Source organism: Phascolarctos cinereus, unplaced genomic scaffold, assembly GCF_003287225.1.
Source record: "Phascolarctos cinereus isolate Bilbo 61053 unplaced genomic scaffold, phaCin_HiC Scaffold_2;HRSCAF=192, whole genome shotgun sequence".
NCBI classification, from domain to species: Eukaryota; Metazoa; Chordata; class Mammalia; order Diprotodontia; family Phascolarctidae; genus Phascolarctos; species Phascolarctos cinereus.
The window spans coordinates 327,055,346-327,076,682 of NW_027555625.1; the positions used below are offsets into that span (position 1 = coordinate 327,055,346).

At 36.0% G+C, this 21,337-nt stretch overlaps 1 protein-coding gene across 2 annotated transcripts in view; it reads right to left on the minus strand.

Moving 5' to 3' along the window:
- The window catches only part of ITCH (itchy E3 ubiquitin protein ligase), a 150,355-nt gene that overhangs the window by 18,908 nt on the left and 110,110 nt on the right, over positions 1-21,337 (minus strand). For both annotated transcript variants that reach the window (XR_002326840.2, XM_020998549.2), the window contains exons 12-16: positions 11,299-11,383; positions 4,655-4,783; positions 3,910-3,982; positions 2,069-2,140; positions 434-522 (exon numbers count right to left, since the gene is read on the minus strand). Coding sequence is in view for 1 of the 2 variants with exons in the window: in XM_020998549.2 (XP_020854208.1) it covers positions 434-522; positions 2,069-2,140; positions 3,910-3,982; positions 4,655-4,783; positions 11,299-11,383 (448 nt within the window). In the remaining variant the exon portion in view is untranslated. The remainder of the gene's footprint in view (positions 1-433; positions 523-2,068; positions 2,141-3,909; positions 3,983-4,654; positions 4,784-11,298; positions 11,384-21,337) is intronic.

Here is a 21,337-nt window from a genome sequence, read left to right on the forward strand (position 1 = left end):
GTCTGAAGGTCTTGAATTCAGGTCTTCCTGACTCCAGGTCCAGTGCCCTATGCACTGTGGTGCCACCTAGCACCCTAGACAGGCAGGAAGTGAATGAGGAAAGGGCAATGGCACAAAAGCTGCAGAAAAGACTAAGGAGGATGAGAAGTTTTTGAGAAAAGGTCACACGACTTAACAGTAGAGCAATAGTAACATCAAGAAAGCAGTTTTTAGTTGAGTTTAGAATGAAACAAGCAGTTTTTTTATCTAAAACTTCCTATACACCTTTGATCACATACTAATAATGTAAAGAGGTCAGGAAATACAAGAGATTTCTTAATTCTTATTCCTCAATTTTCCCAAATCAAAGATGGGAGGAATATCCTAATATAAAAAATGTACTAATTCCATTGTAAAAAAGAAACTAAATTCTTAGTAACCAGATAATCACTACCTTGCCACACCTCCATAATCTAAACCTTCTTCTCCTGGAAAAATCACCCACAAACGTCTTCGAAGATCCTGGGGATTGAAACTCATTATCTATAAAAAAAGAACAATTTGTTATTAAAAGCCTCTTAAAGAACTATGTAAATATCACTTTTAGGAAGTATATCTTCCTCCTAAATTCTACAGACTTTAAGGACAGACAAGAGTAGTGTTTATATATACACACACTTTCAGTGAGTACATGAATTCACTTTTTTTGTGAATCTACTAGAGTTTAATGTGTCTAGCTGGTTCAGTTGACCACAACATGATGCCAGTGTAACCAAGATCATGGACTTAATTCCCTAGAATAAGCAGTGAAAAGATAATCAGTTCCATAGCCACAGACTGCACCCCTGAAACTAGGTTATTTTACATATGTGTGCCCATAGCCCCAGTGTATGGAGAATTACTCTATCAGAATTGCAAAAATAACCCTGACCATACATATCTTACATAGAATCAATAACTCTTCAAGCATGAAGTACAACACATTAGTATTATGTTACACTGGGAACACTATCAACTTCTGTGCCTTAGTTTTTCTATCTATAAAAAGTGGGTTACTACTACCTGATTCAAATTTGGTTTGTAAAGTACTAAAAATTCTTAAATGTAAATCAAATCTCATTTTCTCTTAGAAAAAGGTATATCAGGAATTGAGATTGTAGGTTAATATAGCTACAGCACTAAAAATATAATTTTTAAAATCAGAGTAGATTAAAAAAAAAACCTATCTATTCCCAGACCGTCTGATGGGCCAGAAGAAAAAAATATTAAATTCCAAATATAGATCCATGTCAAAGTCAAATAAGAAAACTAAATGTTAAAAGCTATGAGTTTAAGATACAAAGAATTACAAGTATTGAAAACAGTTTTAGGGAAGGGTCAATTGGAGAAGGGAATAAAAAATATGAGAGATGTGTTAAGCATTAAAAAGAGAGTTAAGTAACAGTATTCCCCATTAATATCTAATATCTTTAAAAATTCACAAATATGCTCTCCTCATAGTTTCTTTCAACAGGCAGATACAGTAAGAAAATAAAACTTAATATGTCTAGGTCATCATTTATCCTGCTACCAAAGAGTTTTGATGTTAATTTTCAAGCCAAATTTGTCACCTTTGCATTCTTAATGAATGATACTCTAATAATGATTGCTAGTTCCTCCCTGAGAGTTTCTAAAAATATATATAGCAATGCTTTATTATTCTCCTTCTGTCCTCTATTGCTTCTACTGATCTTCAAAGTTTCCAAGAAACATAACTACAAATAAGCTAGTCAACAGAGGCTGATTATCCAGATGACAGTAAGTATAAATTTAAGCAGAAAATAGAGGCAGGGAAAAATGAAATGTTGCTGTGCCTGACAATGAGTTCACTGAATTTAAGGAAAATCTCTTCTTCCTTGGAAGGCCCAAGGTTCATCATAAACTTGGGAGATTCAGGCTAAGCAGCTGTCTTGACTGAGATCACTTCAGTGACAAGTCCACAGGTCCTAATTCTAACACAGAGCTGAAATTCTGAGAGAGGGACAGGCAAAGAGAAGCTGTTCCTAAGCATCAATCCTGTCTCCAGGCATTTGATGACGCACCACGATACCTGCTGAAATGAATCTTCAAACAAAGTTTTTCTTGTCACTGTAATCTTGATGTGCTGTGGCATAGCCAATTGCTGAAATATAAATGATTCAAGTAAAACATTAAAGCCAATTATCAAATAATGAGGGTGAAATGTACATTTAACACGGTACCAATAAAAAAGTGGTTGTTGTATGAATCTGAATTTATCTTTTTTACATCTAGGTGTGTATTTAAGAATATCAATGAGAATTAAAGCACATCTGCAAGAAACATAAACAAGTAAAACTCAGAAAGTTACAGGTGCTTTTGCAATAATATATTGCCTAACTGTATGTTCTAAATGGTACTTCAGATAATTCATTCCTACTAGTTACTTTTTCTTTGACTAATTTCTCCTTAGAGTCATAAGAATCTAAGCTATAACTACTAATCTAAAGTAATGGTTATCGTAGTCAAATGTTAACTATTAAATTCATCGCACTAAAAAAAAAGTAATGAATTGAAATAAAACCAAATTTGATGCAAAAAATAAATCATCCAACACTAATTCATTTAAATCAATCATTTTGGTTAAGGAATTTAGTTCAGATAAAAGGTAACTGATGTACTTAACTACATTAAAAAAAAATGGGCGCAAGCATATTATCATTCTCATGACCAATCACATCCTGATCACTTCTGTAAAACTATTAATAATCACTTATGTTTTGGACCAAAGGGCTGCAAAAAATGTCTTTTATCATCATTAATGGCTTTAGACTCTTCTGTAAATGTGTAAAGTCATGCAATCTCCCAAACCTAATCAGGCCAAATTCTCTACCAACAGATCAGGGAAAAGGTCTCTAATTACATGAGGAAATATTTTGCAGATCTGTATAGGGTAGGAAGATATCATTCCCTTCCCCAGGCAGAAGTGGAACTCTACGTCCATTATATCCTCCCTTAAAAAAAAAATCAGCCCACAATGATCTCTTCTCCTCTTTAACTCCTTTTGCAGTTAACTGTTCTACGTAATTAGTACATTGTGCAGAATGTACATTTGTCACTATTTCCTAATAAAAATAATTACTACTCTACATATAAAAAATTGCTGAAATATTCTAAGTGAGCACTTATATAATAAAAACATGTTACCTATTAACGCTAATTGTAAAATGCTAATTTGTGCAGTACTCAATTTAGTGCATTACATAAATATGATATCGTTGTTGCATATAATACTGTCTTGTCCTCTATTAATTGCATATTTTGTCTCTCCAGAGACACTATAAGTTCCATGATGGGTGGTAGCTGTATCTTCAACTTCTTTTGCACCCAATGACATTAAGTACAAACATATTATTAGAGTTCCATGAACACCTATTGATGGGCTGATACTGTAAGAAAGTTAACTGTAATTAGAAGAGAATAGCATGTTTACTTCTGGTACTAAATTTCTTTAGATCCTGACAATCACTGACATGTTGATCAATACTTGTGCTCTAAATAAATAATGACAAATATGAAAAGGGCTGGTAAAAAAAAATACTTCATAGGCCTTAAAATGCTAGTGATGATGATGGTGAATGTTTCTGAAGATTTGGGGGAATCAATTTTCAAAAGGCTGACCTGATAATGTGAAAAGATACTTATGTACTCACTCACTTTATACTATCTCAGATACCATTTTGCTTTTTAAAAAAAGGATGAAAACGGGTATCAAACTGGGATGGAGTCTCCTCCATTAATCAAGAGGAAGGGAAAAGATTCTATTGTCTAAAAAACCCCTTATTTTCCCATCTTCTTATGTGATAGCTATTTCATAACTGCCTAATTAGAAGTAGCTTAAAAAGTTGTAAAGAAACATTTTATGATACTGACCTGACACCAGAAACGGAAATAGTGAACTTTTGCCTTGAAATCCCTAACATAGGCTATTTGGGGTCCATTATCTCTGAGAACAGAAAAGAAAAAGAATTGAGAACATATCACTCCTGTCATTAGTATACCTCCTTATTCTGACACAACTGAAACAAAACTTATTTAAGTAACTGCAAAAATAACTGAACTATACAGCTTAGTAGCTAGCTACCATACGAGCTAGTGTTCAAACTGGACACATGAGACTAAGAAAACCACAAATATTATCCCATATGAAATGCAATTCCCCCTCTAATCCATCCTCCTCAATGAGAGCTTTTATGATTCAATTCCAAAAGCTTAGTTCTATCTTAAAACATGAATACTTTTTGGCATGCAATAGGTAGAGAGTAATGAATACGCTAAAAATCAAAAAGGACTGGAAATGAGTAGAAATCAGAGAATTTGGATTCATCTGTTGAGTAGTATAAGGATAATGATTTCTATAGAATAACACGCAGTGCTTTGTTTGGCAGATGGTGGCCAGTAGGTAAAGACTTCAGGACACAGTGTCCTGTAAAAGCAAATAAAAATACTAAATACTTAGTAGAAAGAGAAAGGCTAGAATGTAGTTTCCAAGGAAATAAAACTCCTACCCCTGTGCATCAAGAATTGTGAAACAAAAAACAAATGCGCAAAACTTTTTTATACTGCAACATGCAATTCAAAGAGCTTAATGTTAATTTGCGATTTTCAGAATGCTTACAGAGCAGATTTTCCCGTTCGGGGATCTATATAGGTTGTCGTTCTCCTATTGTGATCCACAAAATATGGAACTCCATCCACAGTAAATCTCATTTCCCAGCCTTCCGGTAAAGGCTTCTCATTTAACTGACTGAAAAACATGAAAATACAAAACCAGTTAGACAGTACTAATACTGTATGGTGGTTGCCAAGTACAGAAACTAGAAACAAGGGCAAATGTGAGGAAAAACCTTCTAGAATGTCGCCTCTAAGTTGTAGCATTTCTGTGACTGGCTTCATTTATGTTCTATGGAAAACTCTTCTGGTAATGCCAACAAACAAGTTTATCTAATGAATTTGAGCATTTGAACTTTTACAAGTATAGAATGTAACGAATAGGGAATTACTTAACACTTTCTAGTGGTGTTTATTGTTTTGCCTTTAGATACCAGAAAAAGCATTTTACTAATGCTGTCACTGTCACAGGAGTGATTTTTCACGGGCTAATAACAATTTTCTCTGTTGTACTAAACAGATTTTATTCCTAATTAGAATCTTACAGTCTCAAAGCTGGAAGAAAACTTAAGGTCATCTAATCCAATCTTACCTAAAACAGGAAAATCCTCTTACACATCACTAATAGGAAGTCATCCAACTTCTCCCTTGACAAGTGACAAGTGGCAAGGAACTCATGACCACAGAAGGCAGCATACTCCATTTTTGGACAGCTCTGAGCATGAGAAAGTTCTTCCATTTATGGAGGTGAAATTTGCCTTTCTGCAACCTTTTCACAATTTATGTCCTCCAGGGTCAAGCAAAATAAAACTATTACAATAGTTCCTATTTCACACGATACATTTTCTTTCCCCTTGCCCCTTGAAAGTTTTCTCTTCATTAAGTTAAACATCCCCAAGTTCCTTTTCTTTTTCTTTTTTTCTTTTTTGATGGGCAATCAAGGTTAAGTGACTTGCCCAGGGTCACACAACTAGTAAGTGTTATATGTCTGAGGCCACATTTGAACCCAAGTTCTCCTGACTCCAATGCCAAAGCTCTATCCACTGAGCCACCTATCTGCCCCACCCAAGTTCCTTTCATATATCATTCAGCCTTCAACACCTGTTTCATCAAACCTTCTCTTTGAATTAAGAAGACTGGGTTAAAGTGTAAGGAGATATATATACATATATATCAATACAAACTGATTACTCTTACTGGAAACACAATTCCAAGTGTTAGTTAAATCAATCAACAGCATTTATTAAGCACCTGCTATGTTCAAAGCACTGTGTTAAATGCTAGGTATATACAAAGAAAAGTAAAAGTCCCTACTCTCAAGGACCTCACAGTTTAACAAGGGGGGGGGGGAAGGGAGTAGAATCAACATGCAAACAACTATGTACAAACAGGATACATATTGGACAAGTTCGAGATAATCGAGAGAGTAAACACACTAGCATTAAAGGGGGCTGGAAAAGGTTTATTGTATACAGTAGGATTTTACCTGGAAAAAGGAATTGAACCTAGATCGGGGGTTCTTAAGTGTCTGAAAACTTCCTTTCTCAGTTTTTTGTTTTCAACATAATTGATTTCTTTAGTAATCTAAGGACTTTATTTAACACATTTAAAAACTATATTCTGGGAAGGGATCCATAGTTTCACCAGATTGCCAAAAGTTCCATGACACAAACAAGTTAAGAACCCCTGCCCTAAACTACAGAATTCTCTAAGCAAAGGGAATATTTAAAATGTCTCCTTGTATTTCAAGAACGTTATCTGGTTAGAAGTATCATCTACCCTTCCCTTTATGCCACCATCCTCTACTATCTCCTCTTTTACTCCAGTCTCTAATGATGAGTCAAGGCCAACCCTTCCCTTTCCATGTAACCTTGATCTCGTCCCTTTCTATCTCCTCCAACAAACTGTCCCCACTGTCATCCCAACTCTTTCTTTAACTTTTAACCTCTGCCTATCTACTGAAACTTCCCTACTGTCCACAAATCTGCTCAAGTCTCTGCTACCTTTTAAAAAAACCTCACTGGAGCCTACCCTTCCCACTAGCTGTCATCCTTTGTCTCTCCTTCCTTTCTCACCTAAAATCACTGAAAGAGTCTGATATACTTGGTGCCTCCACATCTTTTCACTTTCCTGAATACTGTGAAATCTGATGTTCAACCTCCATTTATCATAGGATTCTTTTTGACTATAATCATTTGCTTCTTTTTTATAGCAGGGGGTTTTTTAGGGGGAGGCGGATCTCTTGGCTTTTAACTGGGGGGGCAAGTTTGAGGGAGAAGAGATAGGGAGTTATTGATACTTATCCCACTCCTGTACAAAAGAGGCCACTGAACCTTAAAAAAATAGAAAGACAGACTAGATCTCCCTTTTGTGCCAAGTCTGGAAACACAGGAGCTATTTACGCACCTGATCCCACTCTGGTTGGCAAGTGAGCTTTGATGTGCTCCATTTTCAACTTAGGCCAATTCACCCTCCTCAGATGACCTTGGGGTATTTCAAAAGCAGAATTGGCCACATGGAAAAAGATGTACAAAAATTCACTTAAGAAAAGAACTCCTTAAAAATTGAACTGACTGGCCCTGGAATCAGGAGGACCAGAGTTCAAATCTGGCCTCACACATAAAACACTCACTAGTTGTGTGACTCTGGGCAAGTCAATTAACCCCAACTGCCTCATAAGAACAAACCAAAAACAACTGCAAAACAAACAAAAAACTGAATTGGCCAAATGGAGAAAAAAAAAGGTATAAAAGCTCTCTGAAGAAAATAATTCCTTAAAAGTTAGAATAGGGAAAGTGGAAGCTAATGACTCCACAAAAAGAAACAATAAAACAAAATCAAAAGAATGGGGAAAAAAAAGAAAATGTGAACTATTCTTGTTGGGGAAAACAACTGACAGGGAACATGGATCAAGGAGAGAGAATTTAAAAATTATTGGACTACCTGAAAGTTATGATCAAGGAAAAAATATTGAGAAAATACTGCTAGTTGCTAGACAGAAAAATTCAAATATCATGGAGTCACAGTCAGGATAACATATGTTTCAGCAGTTTCTACATTAAAGGAGCAGAGAACTTAAAATACGATATTCTGAAGGGTAAAGGAACTAGGATTACAACCAAGAATCACTTACCCAACAAAATCAAGTACAATCCTTTGGGGGGGAAATGGATATTTAATGAAATAGAGGACTTTTAAGCATTTCTGATGAAAAGACAAAGCTGAACAGAAAATGTGACTTTCACTTGCAAGACTCGAAAGAAGTATAAAAAGGTAAACAGGAAAGAGAAATCATAAGGAATTCAGTAAGGTTAAACTGTTTAAATTCGTACATGGGAATATGATACTTATAAGTCCTAAGAACTTTCTCATTAAGGTAGTTAGAAGGAACACATATAGTACATACCATTCCATACCTACCAGAATTATTAATGTGACAGAAAAGAAAAATGACAAATGTTGGAGGGGATGTGGGAAAATTGAGACACTAATGCACTGTTGGCAGAATTGTGAACTGATTCAACCATTCTGGTAAATAACTTGGAACTATGCTGAAAGACCATGCATACTCCCTTTGATCCAGTAATACCACTACTAGGTCTGTATCCCAAAGAGATAAAAAACAAAAAAGGAAAGGACCTATATGTACAAATATACTTGTAGTAGCTTTTTTTATGGTGGCACATAACTAGAAATTAAAGGAATGCTCATCAACTGGGTAATGGCTGAACAAATTGTGTTATATGATTGTGATGGAATACTATTGTACTATAAGAAATGATGAGCAGGATGCTCTTAGAAAAACCTGCTAAGACCTACATGAACTAATGCAAACTGAAATGAGCAGAACCAGGAGAACATTGTACACAGTAACAGTAATACTATATCATGATCAACTGTGAATGATTTAGCTATTCTCAGCAATACAATGATCTCAGATAATTCCAAAGGACTTATGATGAAAAATATCCATTTCCACAGAAAGGACTAATAGAGTCTGAATGTAGATTGAAGCATACTTTTAAAAAAATCTTATTTTTCTTGTGTTTCCCCCTCTTTTCGGTCTGTATTTTCTTTCACAACATGATTAATATGGAAATATGTTTTGCATGACTGTATATGCATGATCTATACAAAACTGCACGCATTCTCAATTACAGGGGAAAAAAGGGAAGGAGGAAGAGAATTTGGAACTCAAAATTTTACAAACGAAAGTCAAAAACAGTTTTTAAATATAATTGGGGAAAATATAAAATATTAAATATATTTTTAAAACAGAAAGGTTTCCTTTTTCAGGGTTCTTATAAATATTAATTCCAAAGTTTCTTGTGTTGAAAATATGTCAATTTGAACACTTCTCTTTAAAGCAAAACAGTGACTGGATTTGGAATAATGATAAAGTTAACAAAAACGATTTCTGGCAGGCTTATGTCTACAATACAGTATAGTATTAACATGCTTTTTTTTGACATGTTCCCCATCCTACCTTTCCTTTAAAATTCTGTTGAGAGTACCACCACTACCTCAGTTATTCATGTTTGAATCTCAGATTTTTTTACTTTTTTCTCTCTTAAACTCCAACCTACAATCACATTCTATCAGTTGCCAAGTCATGTTGATTCTACTTCCCCATTACCTCTCACATCTGTCCCATTCTCAATCCTCAGAGCCACTACCCTACAGCCCCAGGCCTTTATCACCTCTCACGTATGTTATTAATAGCTACTTAACTGCTCTTTCCACCTCCAAACTCCTAGGTCTTTTCTAAGCCATCACTGACATCACTTCTAAAATAACCTTCATCAGGAAAAGTTCCAACCATGCCATCATTCCCTTGCTCAAAAAATTTAGACATTATCTATTTTATTTAAGAAAAATACAAATTCTCTAGGTTGGCACTCAAGGTTCTCAAAAATCTAAATCTAATCTATCTCACTAGCTTTATTTCATGATTCCCCTTAACACAAGTCTACGTTATGGACAAACTAAATGATGTGTTCCCTGAACTTAATTGTTCCATCTACCAAATACATATATTCACATAGGCAATCAGTCTCCCCAGAATAATATATACTACTTTCTGTCTTTCAAAGCTCCACTCAAGTGTTACTAACTCTATATAGCCTTCTCTATGAAATGTTCTCTCCCTCCTCAAATATTCTCAGAGAACTCTGGATCTCTCCTTTGGACCAAGCACTACACCCTAACCTACATCATGTTTATCTGTGTACAGACTGTATTTCCTCTCCTCAGCAGGATCTAAGCTGGAGGAGGGAAGGGACTGTTTTGTTTTTGTCTTTGTACCCTCAGTGCCTAAGATAGTGTTCTGCACATACTAGGGACTTAACATCTGTTCAACTGAATTGTATTATGCAATAAAGTTATAATCTCTCTGTATCTAGGAAACAGAATCCAGCGTGAAGCACACCTCAATAATGAATAATCAAATCTTAGTTAAAAAAAAATTATGAAATTTACAACTGCGTATTTGAATGTTTTCACTGACTACAGCTTAAGTTTCTCTTTTTCTCCCACCTCCACAGAAAAATGTTTCCAACAAAATGGTACCAGTACAAATGAGTCAATCTAAAATGTTTCAATGAATTTTGTCTGTAAGTCAACATTTCTTACACAAAAATTTGGCCACAGAGCATACTGAGCTTGAAATATTTTGCTGTACTTCATATTGTAGTCTGTTTTTTAAAAAGATTGGGTGCTGGGCCTCCCTACCTTGCCCAGGCCAGATCAGGGACCAATGCCGCTCTGGGTGGCCAGGGAGCTCTGAGCTCCTCTTTTCCCAATTTGGGCCAGCTTATCTCTTCTTAAGACAATGTAGTACATGGTCCTGTCCCCATCTCCACCCCTCCCCACCATCGCCCTCCTACTACTGGAGGCTCACCATACATGATGGAGGATTGAATGCAGACATATGTTCTGCTTAACCCCACTGCATCAGTCTTTATGGCAACTGAAATACCAGGCATGTGCCGTCAGACCTCACCACATACTGTTAATGTAGAAACTTTGTTACAAACTCCTGTTCAAGTTGAAAAATTTAGAAAACAATACTCTAAGCTAGCTATGATTTATATCTAGGCAGCTAAATGGCACCATGGATAGAGTACCAAATCTGTAGTCAAGAAGACCTGAATTCAAATTTGACCACAGACACTGACTAGCTGTGTGAATCTGGGCAAGTCACTTAACTTGTCTGTCTCAGTTTCCTCAACTACAAAATGGGGATGACAATAATAGCACCTACCCCCCTGAGTTGGGTGGTTGTTTTTTTTTTTCCCAGTGAGGCATTTGGGGTTAAGTGACTTGCCCAGAGTCACACAGCTTGTGAATGTTATGTGTCTGAGGCCAGATCTGAACTCAGGTCCTCCTGACTCCAGGGCCAGTGCTCTATTCACTGTGCCACCTAGCTGTACCCCCCCCCCCCAAGTTGTTCTGATGATCAAGAAAGATAAATTTTGTAAAGTACTTAAACAGTGCCTAGCAAATACCAGGCACTTAATGAACACTTACTTCTTCCTCAACCCCCTTATGCATACCTTATTATAGCTTCCAAATTCTTATAGAGAAATAATTTAAAACTTTATCCAACTGAGGCAAATAAATAAAAATGAATCAGTAATTGAAAGTTCTTACCCTTGACTTCTGGGATCTTCCCACTGTGTAATGCGTGTGTTGTGATTGACAAAATACACCCTGCCATTGTTGTCTGTTCTCTTCTCTAAAATAAAACAAAATAGAAAGTATTTTAGAACAGTTGTATATTTCCCCCCAAAATAATACAAAGAAACAGCTATAATGATTTATTTAATCCACTGTATTAATTTCTCCATTTTCTGCACCATAGAGGTAAATTTAATACACTTTGTTTAAAATGCTTATGCTACTTCCAAAACCAAGACAAGATTAACATTAAACTATATTTTTCTGAATGTTAATATTAGAAGGTAAGATGACATATCTAGAAATAAGTGTCTTCAGAATCCTATATATAGCACACTGCCATAATGTAATGCAGTACAGACAGACAAATCAAAGAGATCATGCATTTGATTGTTTGGCATCTGCTATAACCTGATTACACAGAGAAAGTCAAGCTACATATATAGGATATGAATATATCTATTTATCTGCATCTATTTAATTTACTATGTTCAAAACAAATTATCAATAGTACTGAAATGTAAACCAGGAAGAGACAAAGCAAAGGAAGAAACTATGGACCAACATCACTAAAATAGTCATCAAACATCTTTAACTCAAGTAGTGAACATTAAAGGTGGCATTTGAACCCACATTCTGTGACCCCAGAGATGATACTCTTTATACTAGTAGTGCCACATTGTCTTTCAAGATTAATTCAACATTAGGAAAATGATAAATATTATAAATCATATTACTATTTAGACTAAGTAGCAGAGATGGGACCAGAACCCAGACCTTCTAATTCTAAATTTATGGCACTATTCATGCAGGATGATGCTTTAAACAAAAAACCTTTAACAAAATTAAGCACACTAATTTGTGTTAAAAGTATAGGAGTAAAATAATCTTTCCTCATTAAATCAAAGTATCTAGCTAAAAACCAAGAGCTGGCTTTATTTTTAAGAGAGAAACAACAGAAGCCTTTTGCAACAACATGAAAAATACAGCAAGAATGCCCACTAGAATATTATAAATCATATTATTAATCAAATAGAAATGACAGTAGCAACAGATATAGATCCTAGGGGCATAGACAGAAAGCTTGCATCATTATCCTAATTACTGCTAGAAATACTAGCAATAATATAAGAAGAAATTGAGGAAGAAGCAAAATTACTTCCTATTTGAAAATGATATAATCATTTAAGGAATTCCAAAGAATCGGTGAAAACTCTGAATAAAGACCATTGATAATACCATTAAAACAGTATACCAAAAAAAAATCTATTAAGTTCATTAGCCTTTCTGTATATTACTAACAAAACCTAGGAGGAATAGATTTGAAGAAAAATTCCAACAGAGATTACTTAGGAAGCATTATACATCTGAGAATGAACTTAACCAAAACAAAGGAAAGATACATAAAAATACCATACACAATTAAAAAAACGCACATTAACATACACATAATAGGAGGAAGTGAAGAAATTAAGATTAATAAGGTTTTATTAGTGATTATTATTTATTAGTGGATAATTTAGAATACATACATATCTTTGTAGTAATAAATACTCACTACATTAAGCTAAATACTATATGCTAAAAGTGAAGTTCCTTTTTTTTTTTTTTAAAGTTTAAGTGGTTAAGTTCTGCTTTCCTTTAGCTCCCTGAAGTTCCTCCTTCCAACAGGGGCAGAAATTGTATTAGTTAATCCACATGTATCATAAAACAGCACTCATAACCACAAATGTCTAGTTACAGAACAAGATTTCTAAAAAAGCAATCTCACTTTGACAGACACGATGATAGACCTGGTCCTAATTCAATACAATACTAAATTTAATAGTTGTCACACCCTAGCAACTCCCCATTACATCCCTGACATGTCCACACTCCAAATGTTGGCAATACTACCAAAGTATACTCAATTTGCTTCAGAAAGTACCTAAACTAACCATAAGTGACCTGCCTTGTCCAACTCAATTACGTTCAGAATGAGTTTCTCAAGATTTCTGTGACCTATAATTCCTGTTTCTATTATAAAAATGAGTTTTATAAATCTGTCATTTGTCTCTGGCTACTGAGGAGTCAGTGGACTTGCTTTCTTTGCAACTGCTTGCCTTGCAAATAAATGTTTATATTCGGAAGTTGTATGACTTGGCCTTTTCTATTTCAGGCAATAAGTTAACAGAGGTCAATGTCTACGGCTGTGACCCATCAAAATCATAAAAATGAATCTATCTGAATTACTCTATAGATTTAGCACTATATCAAAGGGACACTATAGAATTACACAAACTAATAACTACATGTATTTCAAGGAATACAAGGGCAAAGATATCAAGAGACAATGAAGAAAGATTAAGAAGGAATGGGGCTTGGTGTTACTGGGTCTCAAACTATACTAGAAAGCAAGATTTATAAAAGTTATCCAGCACTGGATTAAAAAATAGAAAAACAGATCAGTGAAACAAACAAGTCCTAGAAACAAATGTGTAACAGTGTCAGATCAACTTCAGAACATGAATTACTGAGGACAGTGCTCCTTATTCAGTAAGAACTTCTGGAAAAACTAGAAAACAATTAGGGAAAAACATTTAGATTAGTATCTTTTACCTTATGCCACAAAAAATTCCAAACAACTAAATTATCTAAATATAAAATCATACAATAAAAAATTGTTCACAGGGAAAAATTTCTAATCACACGAAAAATAGAAGAGATCATTAAATGTTCTTATGTTTTCCAACACTCCAAATTCTGTGTATGTTTGTGTTCAACCCTTTTACGTCCCTTTAGATTTGTGTATTTTTCTTCTCACTCATACAAATTATGAGAGATAGCAAATTCCATACACTTCTTCCTTTCTACATTAGGGTAATTACTTCAAATTTCTCATTTCTTTCTCCCACTTAAAACTGTCAAAATAGAGTCAATCTACTCCTCACCCCCCAGGATCTGTTTTTTTTTAATTAACTCTTCAACATCCTTTGAAGACATTAAGGCACTAAAGAAACAGTTGTTTGTTTGTTTCTTCCTGTTGTAATGTTATACATTTATCACACATCCCCTTCCAATTGTTCAAATAATTTACCTTTCTAGCTTCCCTTTGACTTTTTTTTTAAGGCAATTGGGGTTAAGTGACTTGCCCAGGGTCACACAGCTAGTAAGTGTCAAGTGTTTGGTCTGAGGCCAGATTTGAACTCAGGTCCTCCTGACTTCAGGGCCGGTTAGCTGCCCCTTTCCTTTGACTCTTGTGTTTACATTTCAAAGTTCCTAGTCACCTCTGATCCTTTGTGCAGGAAATGTTTGAATCCATTTTCCCCCTAGAGGATTATTGTCAGCTTTCAGGGTAAGTTATCCATCGTTGTAAGACTTTATCTTTTGCTTTGAAGAATTACAAGATTGCTTCTTGTTTATTGTAGCAGCTGCCAGTCCTTGTTTAAACTTGACTATGGTACCTCAGTACCTAAGTATCTTTCTAGATGCTTGAAATCCTTTTTCTTTCGTGTGGGAGCTCTGGATTTTGGCTCTGACATTCCTGGAACTTTTCCTTTGTGAAGTTTCTTTCAGGAAATTATTGGTTTTTGGGGGGGGAGAGGGTGGGGGTGCCTTCATTTTGCCCTCTGGTTCTAACAGATCTTGGTAGTTTTCTTGAAATACGGTGCTCAGACTTTGTTGTTTTTTTAATCATGGTTTTGAGGCTGTCCAATAGTTCTATATATAAATGATCTCTTCTTGATATATTTTCTAGGTCAGCTGTTTCTGACAGCAGATACATTAAATTTTCTTCTAATTTTTCTACTTATTCAAATATTTCTTGTTGTCTCATGGATTCGTTAGCTTCTGTTTGGTCTTTTCAAGTTTCCAGCAAGTCTGTTACTTGGATAAGGTCTATCACTTTCTCTTGTAAACCATTTATTCTCCTCACTATTCTTTCTTCTGAGCTTTTACATTATTTGTTCTCTCTTCATTTCTTTTTTAAACTATTTATTAAAGTAGGGGTCTGCTTCCAGTGTGGAGAATGTACTGTCCCAAGCTTCAGGGGGTTTTGTGCAGCTGTTTTCAGAGATACTTCTAGGGACCTATAAGTTTTCAGTTCCTCCAAAGTGGTATGATCAAGGGTGAGGTGTTTACTCCTTTCCTTGCCTGTGCTCTGGTGTATGAGTGACCACCAGCACTCTTTTCTGCCTTGGAACTGTGAGGAGCATTTTCTCTGCACTGCCACTAAAAGCTCCACCATGCCAGCACTCCTTCTTGCCCCAAGATCACCATCCAGAACTGTGACCCAGATCTAAGCACAGGCAAAGCAAGAGAATCCTGGCTCAGCACCAGCGAAGAGATCCCTGCAATCCCCCTCTGATCAGCCCCTCGATTCCCTCTCAGTTTGTGGGCCGGAAACTCCGGAAGCAGCCTCCACCCCAGAGCTGCAGCCTGGACTGGGGTTGGGACCAAGCTCCTCTCTCACCGTGATCACAGACTTTTCCTACTGACCTTCTAAGTTGTCTTTGGCATTTGTGGGTTGAGAACTCTGGAAATTGCCACAGCTGCCCATGATTCAGTCCTCTGAGGCCTGCCCCAAGGTTCGCTGAGGCCTGGTCTTTGCCTGCATGCCCCACGCTGTATTGCATTGCCCCAGCCCAGCGCAATAGACTTTTCCAATCAACCATCCAGCTTGTCTTGGGCTGTCAATTTGTTCCATTCTATCTTTTTGTGGGTTCTGCTGCTCTAGAATTTGTTTAGAGCCATTTTTTACAGGTATTTGGAGAGGTTTGGGGGAGAGCTCAAGCAGGTCACTGCTTTTACTCTGCCATCTTGGCTCCGCCCCTCAAATCAGAATTTTTAAAATGTACTCAAGACAGCACCTTTAATTACTCAAGAGAGCACCTCTAGAATAGGATAAATCTCACATAAAATAGACAAGAAAAGGCTTTCACAGTGGAAGAGAAGCGGGGGGGGGGAAGGTGAGAGGGAATGAGCAAATCTTTTTCTCATTGGATTTGGCTTAAGGAGGGAATAACATACACATTCAATTAGGTATGGAAATCTATCTCACCCTACAGGAAAATAGGAGAGGAGGGGATAAGAGAGCAGGAGAATGATAGAAGGGAGGCTAGATTGGGTGAGGGGGTAATCAGAAGCAAACACTTCTAAGGAGAGACAGGGTCAAAAGAGAGATAGAATAAATGGGTGGCGGGACAGGATGAAGGGAAATATAGTTAGTTTTTCACAACAGGACTACTATGGAAGTGTTTTGCATGACAACACATGTATAAACTGTATAGAGTTCCTAGCCCTTTCAATGAGGGTAGGTTGGGAGGGAGGAAGGGAGAGATTTTGTAACCCAAAGTTTAAAAACAAATGTTAAAAACTGTTTTTAACATGCAACTGGGAAATAAGATATACAGGCAATGGGGTATATAAATCTATCCTGCACTACAGGAAAATAGAAGATGAAGTAGATAAGAGAAGGGGGGAGATAGAAGGGAGGGCAGATTAGGGGAAAGGATATTCAGAATGCATGCTGTCTTGGTGTTGGGGGAGGGGTGAGATGGGGAGAAAATTTGGAACTCAAAATCTTGTGCAAGTGAATGTTGAAAACTAAAAATAAATAAACAAATAAACAAATAAATGTATAAAGGAAACTAGGGCTGAAACTTGCAGAGCTCAGACTAGGGGGGCAGCAGTCAGACTTTGCCCTTGATCACACCCCTCTGGGACCACTGAAAGCTTGTGGGTTTCCAGCCTATCTGTAAGATCTTGAAAACATATAAAACTCAAAACCCTAAGCAAGCAGCAACAGGACTAACCTAAATCTTTTCAGGAGTCAGGAACTCATGGCCTAGAGGCCACAGGTTCCCCACTCCTGCTAGAAGTATGGCAAAACCCAACCCTATCATCAGGACCAAAGTCAAGAAGTAGGCTGGAAAATGGGCAAACAAAAAAGAACCCCACCATAACGGAGCTATCATGGTAGCAGGGATGTTTATGATACAAACACAGAAGAGAATGACTCCAAAATACCTACAAGCATCAGAGAAAAACATTTTGGGCAATTCAACAAGAATGCTTGGAAGAGATAAAGCAAGAGTTTAAACAAAGGCAAAAAAAGTTTTTATAAATGGAATGACAGCACTTGAGGAAGAAACTGGAAAAGAAATGAGAGCTGTAGAAGAATTGGAAATGGAAAATAGCTTGGCACATGAGTTATAAAATCCTGCCCAAGCAACACTTTCTCTGAAAAGTAGAATGAATAAAATAAAAGCCAATGACTCCATGAGTCAACAAGAAATATTAAAACAAAGTCAAAAGGATGAAAAGGGAGGGGAGGGGAAGAATGTAAGGTAACAAAGGAAAAACAATTCACCTGGAAAACAGATCAAGGAGAAAAAAATTTAACAATCATTGAACTATCTGATCATAACCAAAAAAAGAGCCCAGACATTCTGTTTTAAGAAATCTTAAAAAGAAAAGCATAGAACTTAGATATCTTAGAACTAGAAGGAAAAGTGGAAATAAAAGAATCTACCAGTCACTTCCTGAAAGAAAACACCAAAATGAAAACTCCAAGATACCAGCCAAAACCCAGAGCTTCCACCTCAAAGAAAAAAATACTACAAGCAATCAGAAAAAAAGAATTCAAATACAGAGGAACTACACTCAAGATTACATCATATATGATCTAGTAGCTACAACTATAAAGGAGCAGAGAACTTAGAATACGATATTCCAGAAAGCAAGATATATGGGCTTATTAGACAAGAATAACTTACTCAGCAAATGTAAGCATAATTCTAAAAGTGGGGCGGGGAGAGAGGGAGGGAAGAACTTTAATGAAATAGAGAACTTCCCAACATTCTCAAAAAAAAAAAAGCCACAGCTTGATAGAAATTTGAAGTTCAAATACAGCAATTAAGATAAACATATAAAACAGTAATCATTAACAATGATAACTTAACAAACAAGAATAAACAGTTTACATTCTAATATAGGGAGATGGTTACCTATGTCTCCTCTGAGCCCTATTATCATCAGGGTTCATAGGAGTCTAATTAGATAAGGCTTTGGAGTAGTTCTGTTATATCCTGATGATCTTGAGAAAATGAAAAGAGAGAGAAAGAGGAATAAATTTGGGGACGGAGAAGGAGAATGAGAGGAAGGTTAAGGAAAATTACCTAATATAATAAGGATGCATGAATAAATGGGATAGGAGAAGTAGCCACCCTTCAACCTCACTCTCATTTAAACTGCTTAAAGGAAAGAAGAAAACACACACTTATACATAAAGCTGGGTACAGAATACAACTCATTCAACAGGAAAATAGGAGAGAAAGGGGAAATGGAAAAGGGGCATTAGTGAGAGGGTAAATTAAGGAAGAGATTAGGCCTAAACAAAACAAACTCTAAGTTTGTACAAAAATATTAATAGCTCTTTTGAGGTGATAAAGAATGGGAATCTGAAGGCATGCCTATAAATTGAAGAATGGATGAACAAATTATGTCACATAAACATGATAGAATACTATTGTGTGCTAAGAAATGTTAAAGGGGATGATTTCAGAGAAACCTAAGTACACCTGTATGATCTGATGCTGAGTGAAGAGAACAGAACCAGAAGAACAATTTAAAGACAAACAACCTAGTAAGAATTAAGAATTTTAATCAATGTAATGATCAATCATGACTCCAACCATGACCAATGATGAAATATGCTACCTATCTTTTTATAGAGAGGTGAAATTTCGACTCAGGGACGAATGAGACACTTTTTTTCAAGATGGACAATATGGAAATTTGTTTTGATTGACTATACATGTTTGTAACAAGGTTTATTTTTCTTTAGTTCTTGTTTTGGGTGGGAGAGTGAGATGGAAGATTTTTGCTGATTGAAAAGTATAAAATATAATTTTTAAAAAGTAAGATAAGGCAGAATTTTGCAGGTAAAAATTTCCTAAAGAAAAACAGATAATACTGGTTCCTTGTTGACACCCTCATTAACATCTAGGTAGTCAGTGATCTATATCTTAGGCAAGAAAGGCAGTTCGATATAATGGACAGATAGCCTAGCAATTGCAAAGGAGAGGGTTAAAGTCCCACTTCTGACGTGTAGTAGCTGTGTTACCCTAGACAATTCACTTAACTTCTCAGTGCTCAAAGCAATTCTCTAAGACTATAAATTACAAAATAGGTGCTAATCTGTCCTGGTAGAAGTTTATTCACTGGGAGTGGTCTATACTAACAAAATCATAGGTCCAACTCCAAAAACACTGAGGCAAAGGTTAAGCAAGTCTTTGCAACACTGGAACAAACACTGAGATGAGGCCATAGAAGTGATTCTGTAATAAGTTTTCATTTTTACAACAGTGTCCATGTGGCTTCTGAGCGCAGCTTTCCATATATCACCAATAAGCTATTTCTGGGGTGCTTTGTACAATCACAACAAGGAAGCATGTGTCACTCTTAGCAATAATGCTATCAATTCTACCTGCCCAGGCTGTTCCCCGCAAAAATGCCTCATATGCTATTGCTACCAACAGTAAAAAGCTGGTGATCTCAAGATCACCAAGACATAGCACCCCTTTATTAACAGGTATGGCATCCGATTAATAAACTTATCTTGCTTAGAGAAATATACCTCAGCTTATCTTTTTGTTAAATTTCACGTATGATAGTTCTAAGTCTTTCAAAACTTATTTTCTTTATGATATCGTGTTACTATATAAACTGTTCTGATTCTGCCCACTTTACGCTTCATTATACAAATCATCTCAGGTTTCTCTGAACTGGTTTCCCCTCATCGTTTCATACAGAACAATTCATACAGAATTCATTCACACACACACACACACACACACACACACACACACACACATCATAACTTGTTCGTCCATTCCCCAACTGATGAGCATATCAGTTTTCAATTTATTTGTACTGCATATTTGTGTATACATGGGTCTTTTCCCTCTGTGTTTGATCTCTATGAGTTATAGATTTAGTACTATTATCACTAGATCACAGGGTATGCATAGTTTAATAACTTTTTGGGCACAGTTCCAAACTGCTTTCCAGAATGGCAGAACCAGTTCACAGCTCTACCAACAATTCATAAATGTACCTACTTCTCCAAAGCCCTTTCTACATTTGTCATTTTCTTTTTTTTATCAACTTTGCCAATTTGAAGGGTACAGTATAGAACCTCAGAGCTGTTCTAATTTGCATTTCTTAATTACTAGGGATTTGGATTTTTTTTTAACATGACTTGTATTTCTTCCTCTGAAAAGTAACTATTCATATCTTCTGACCATTTATCAATTGGGAAATGGATTTTATTCTTATAAGTCTGAAGTGGTTCCAGATACATCTCAGAAATAAGACCTTTATAACTGAACTTACTACAGAGATTTTTTTCCCCATTTATCTGCCTCTCTCTTCCAATTTTCATTACACTGGGGTTTTTTTGAGCAAAATCTTTTAAGTTTTATGTCACCAAAATTGTCCACTTTAACTTCTGGTTTGGTCATGAACTCTTCCCACATCCTTAGATTTCGTAGGTTTCCTTGCTTCTTTAATTTGCTTATGCTGTCACCCTTTAGATCTAAGTCAACCACCTCCCTTTGGAGTTTATCATGGTATACAGTGTGAGATGTGGACTACACCTATTTTCTTACCTGGAAAGCCAGACTGTTTTCCAGTTTTTCCATTAGTTTTTGTCAAATAATTCTCACCCTATTAGCTAGGACCTGTAGGGTTTTCTTTCTTTCAGGTTTTCTGTTTTTTTGGGTTTTTTAATTTTAAATTTAAACACCAGAACTCAAAAATAGAGAAAAAAAGAAACTTATCATAAACTTAAACATTGAAACTTAAAAAAAAAGTAAGAAAAGAAAAAAGTATATCATCTGCACAGCAGAACACAAAAGAGGATTCAAAATATATAGCAATAGGGGCAGCTAGGTAGAGCAGTGGATAGAGCTCCAGCCTTGGAGTCAGGAGGATCTGAGTTCAAATCCGGTCTCAGTCACACAACACTGAC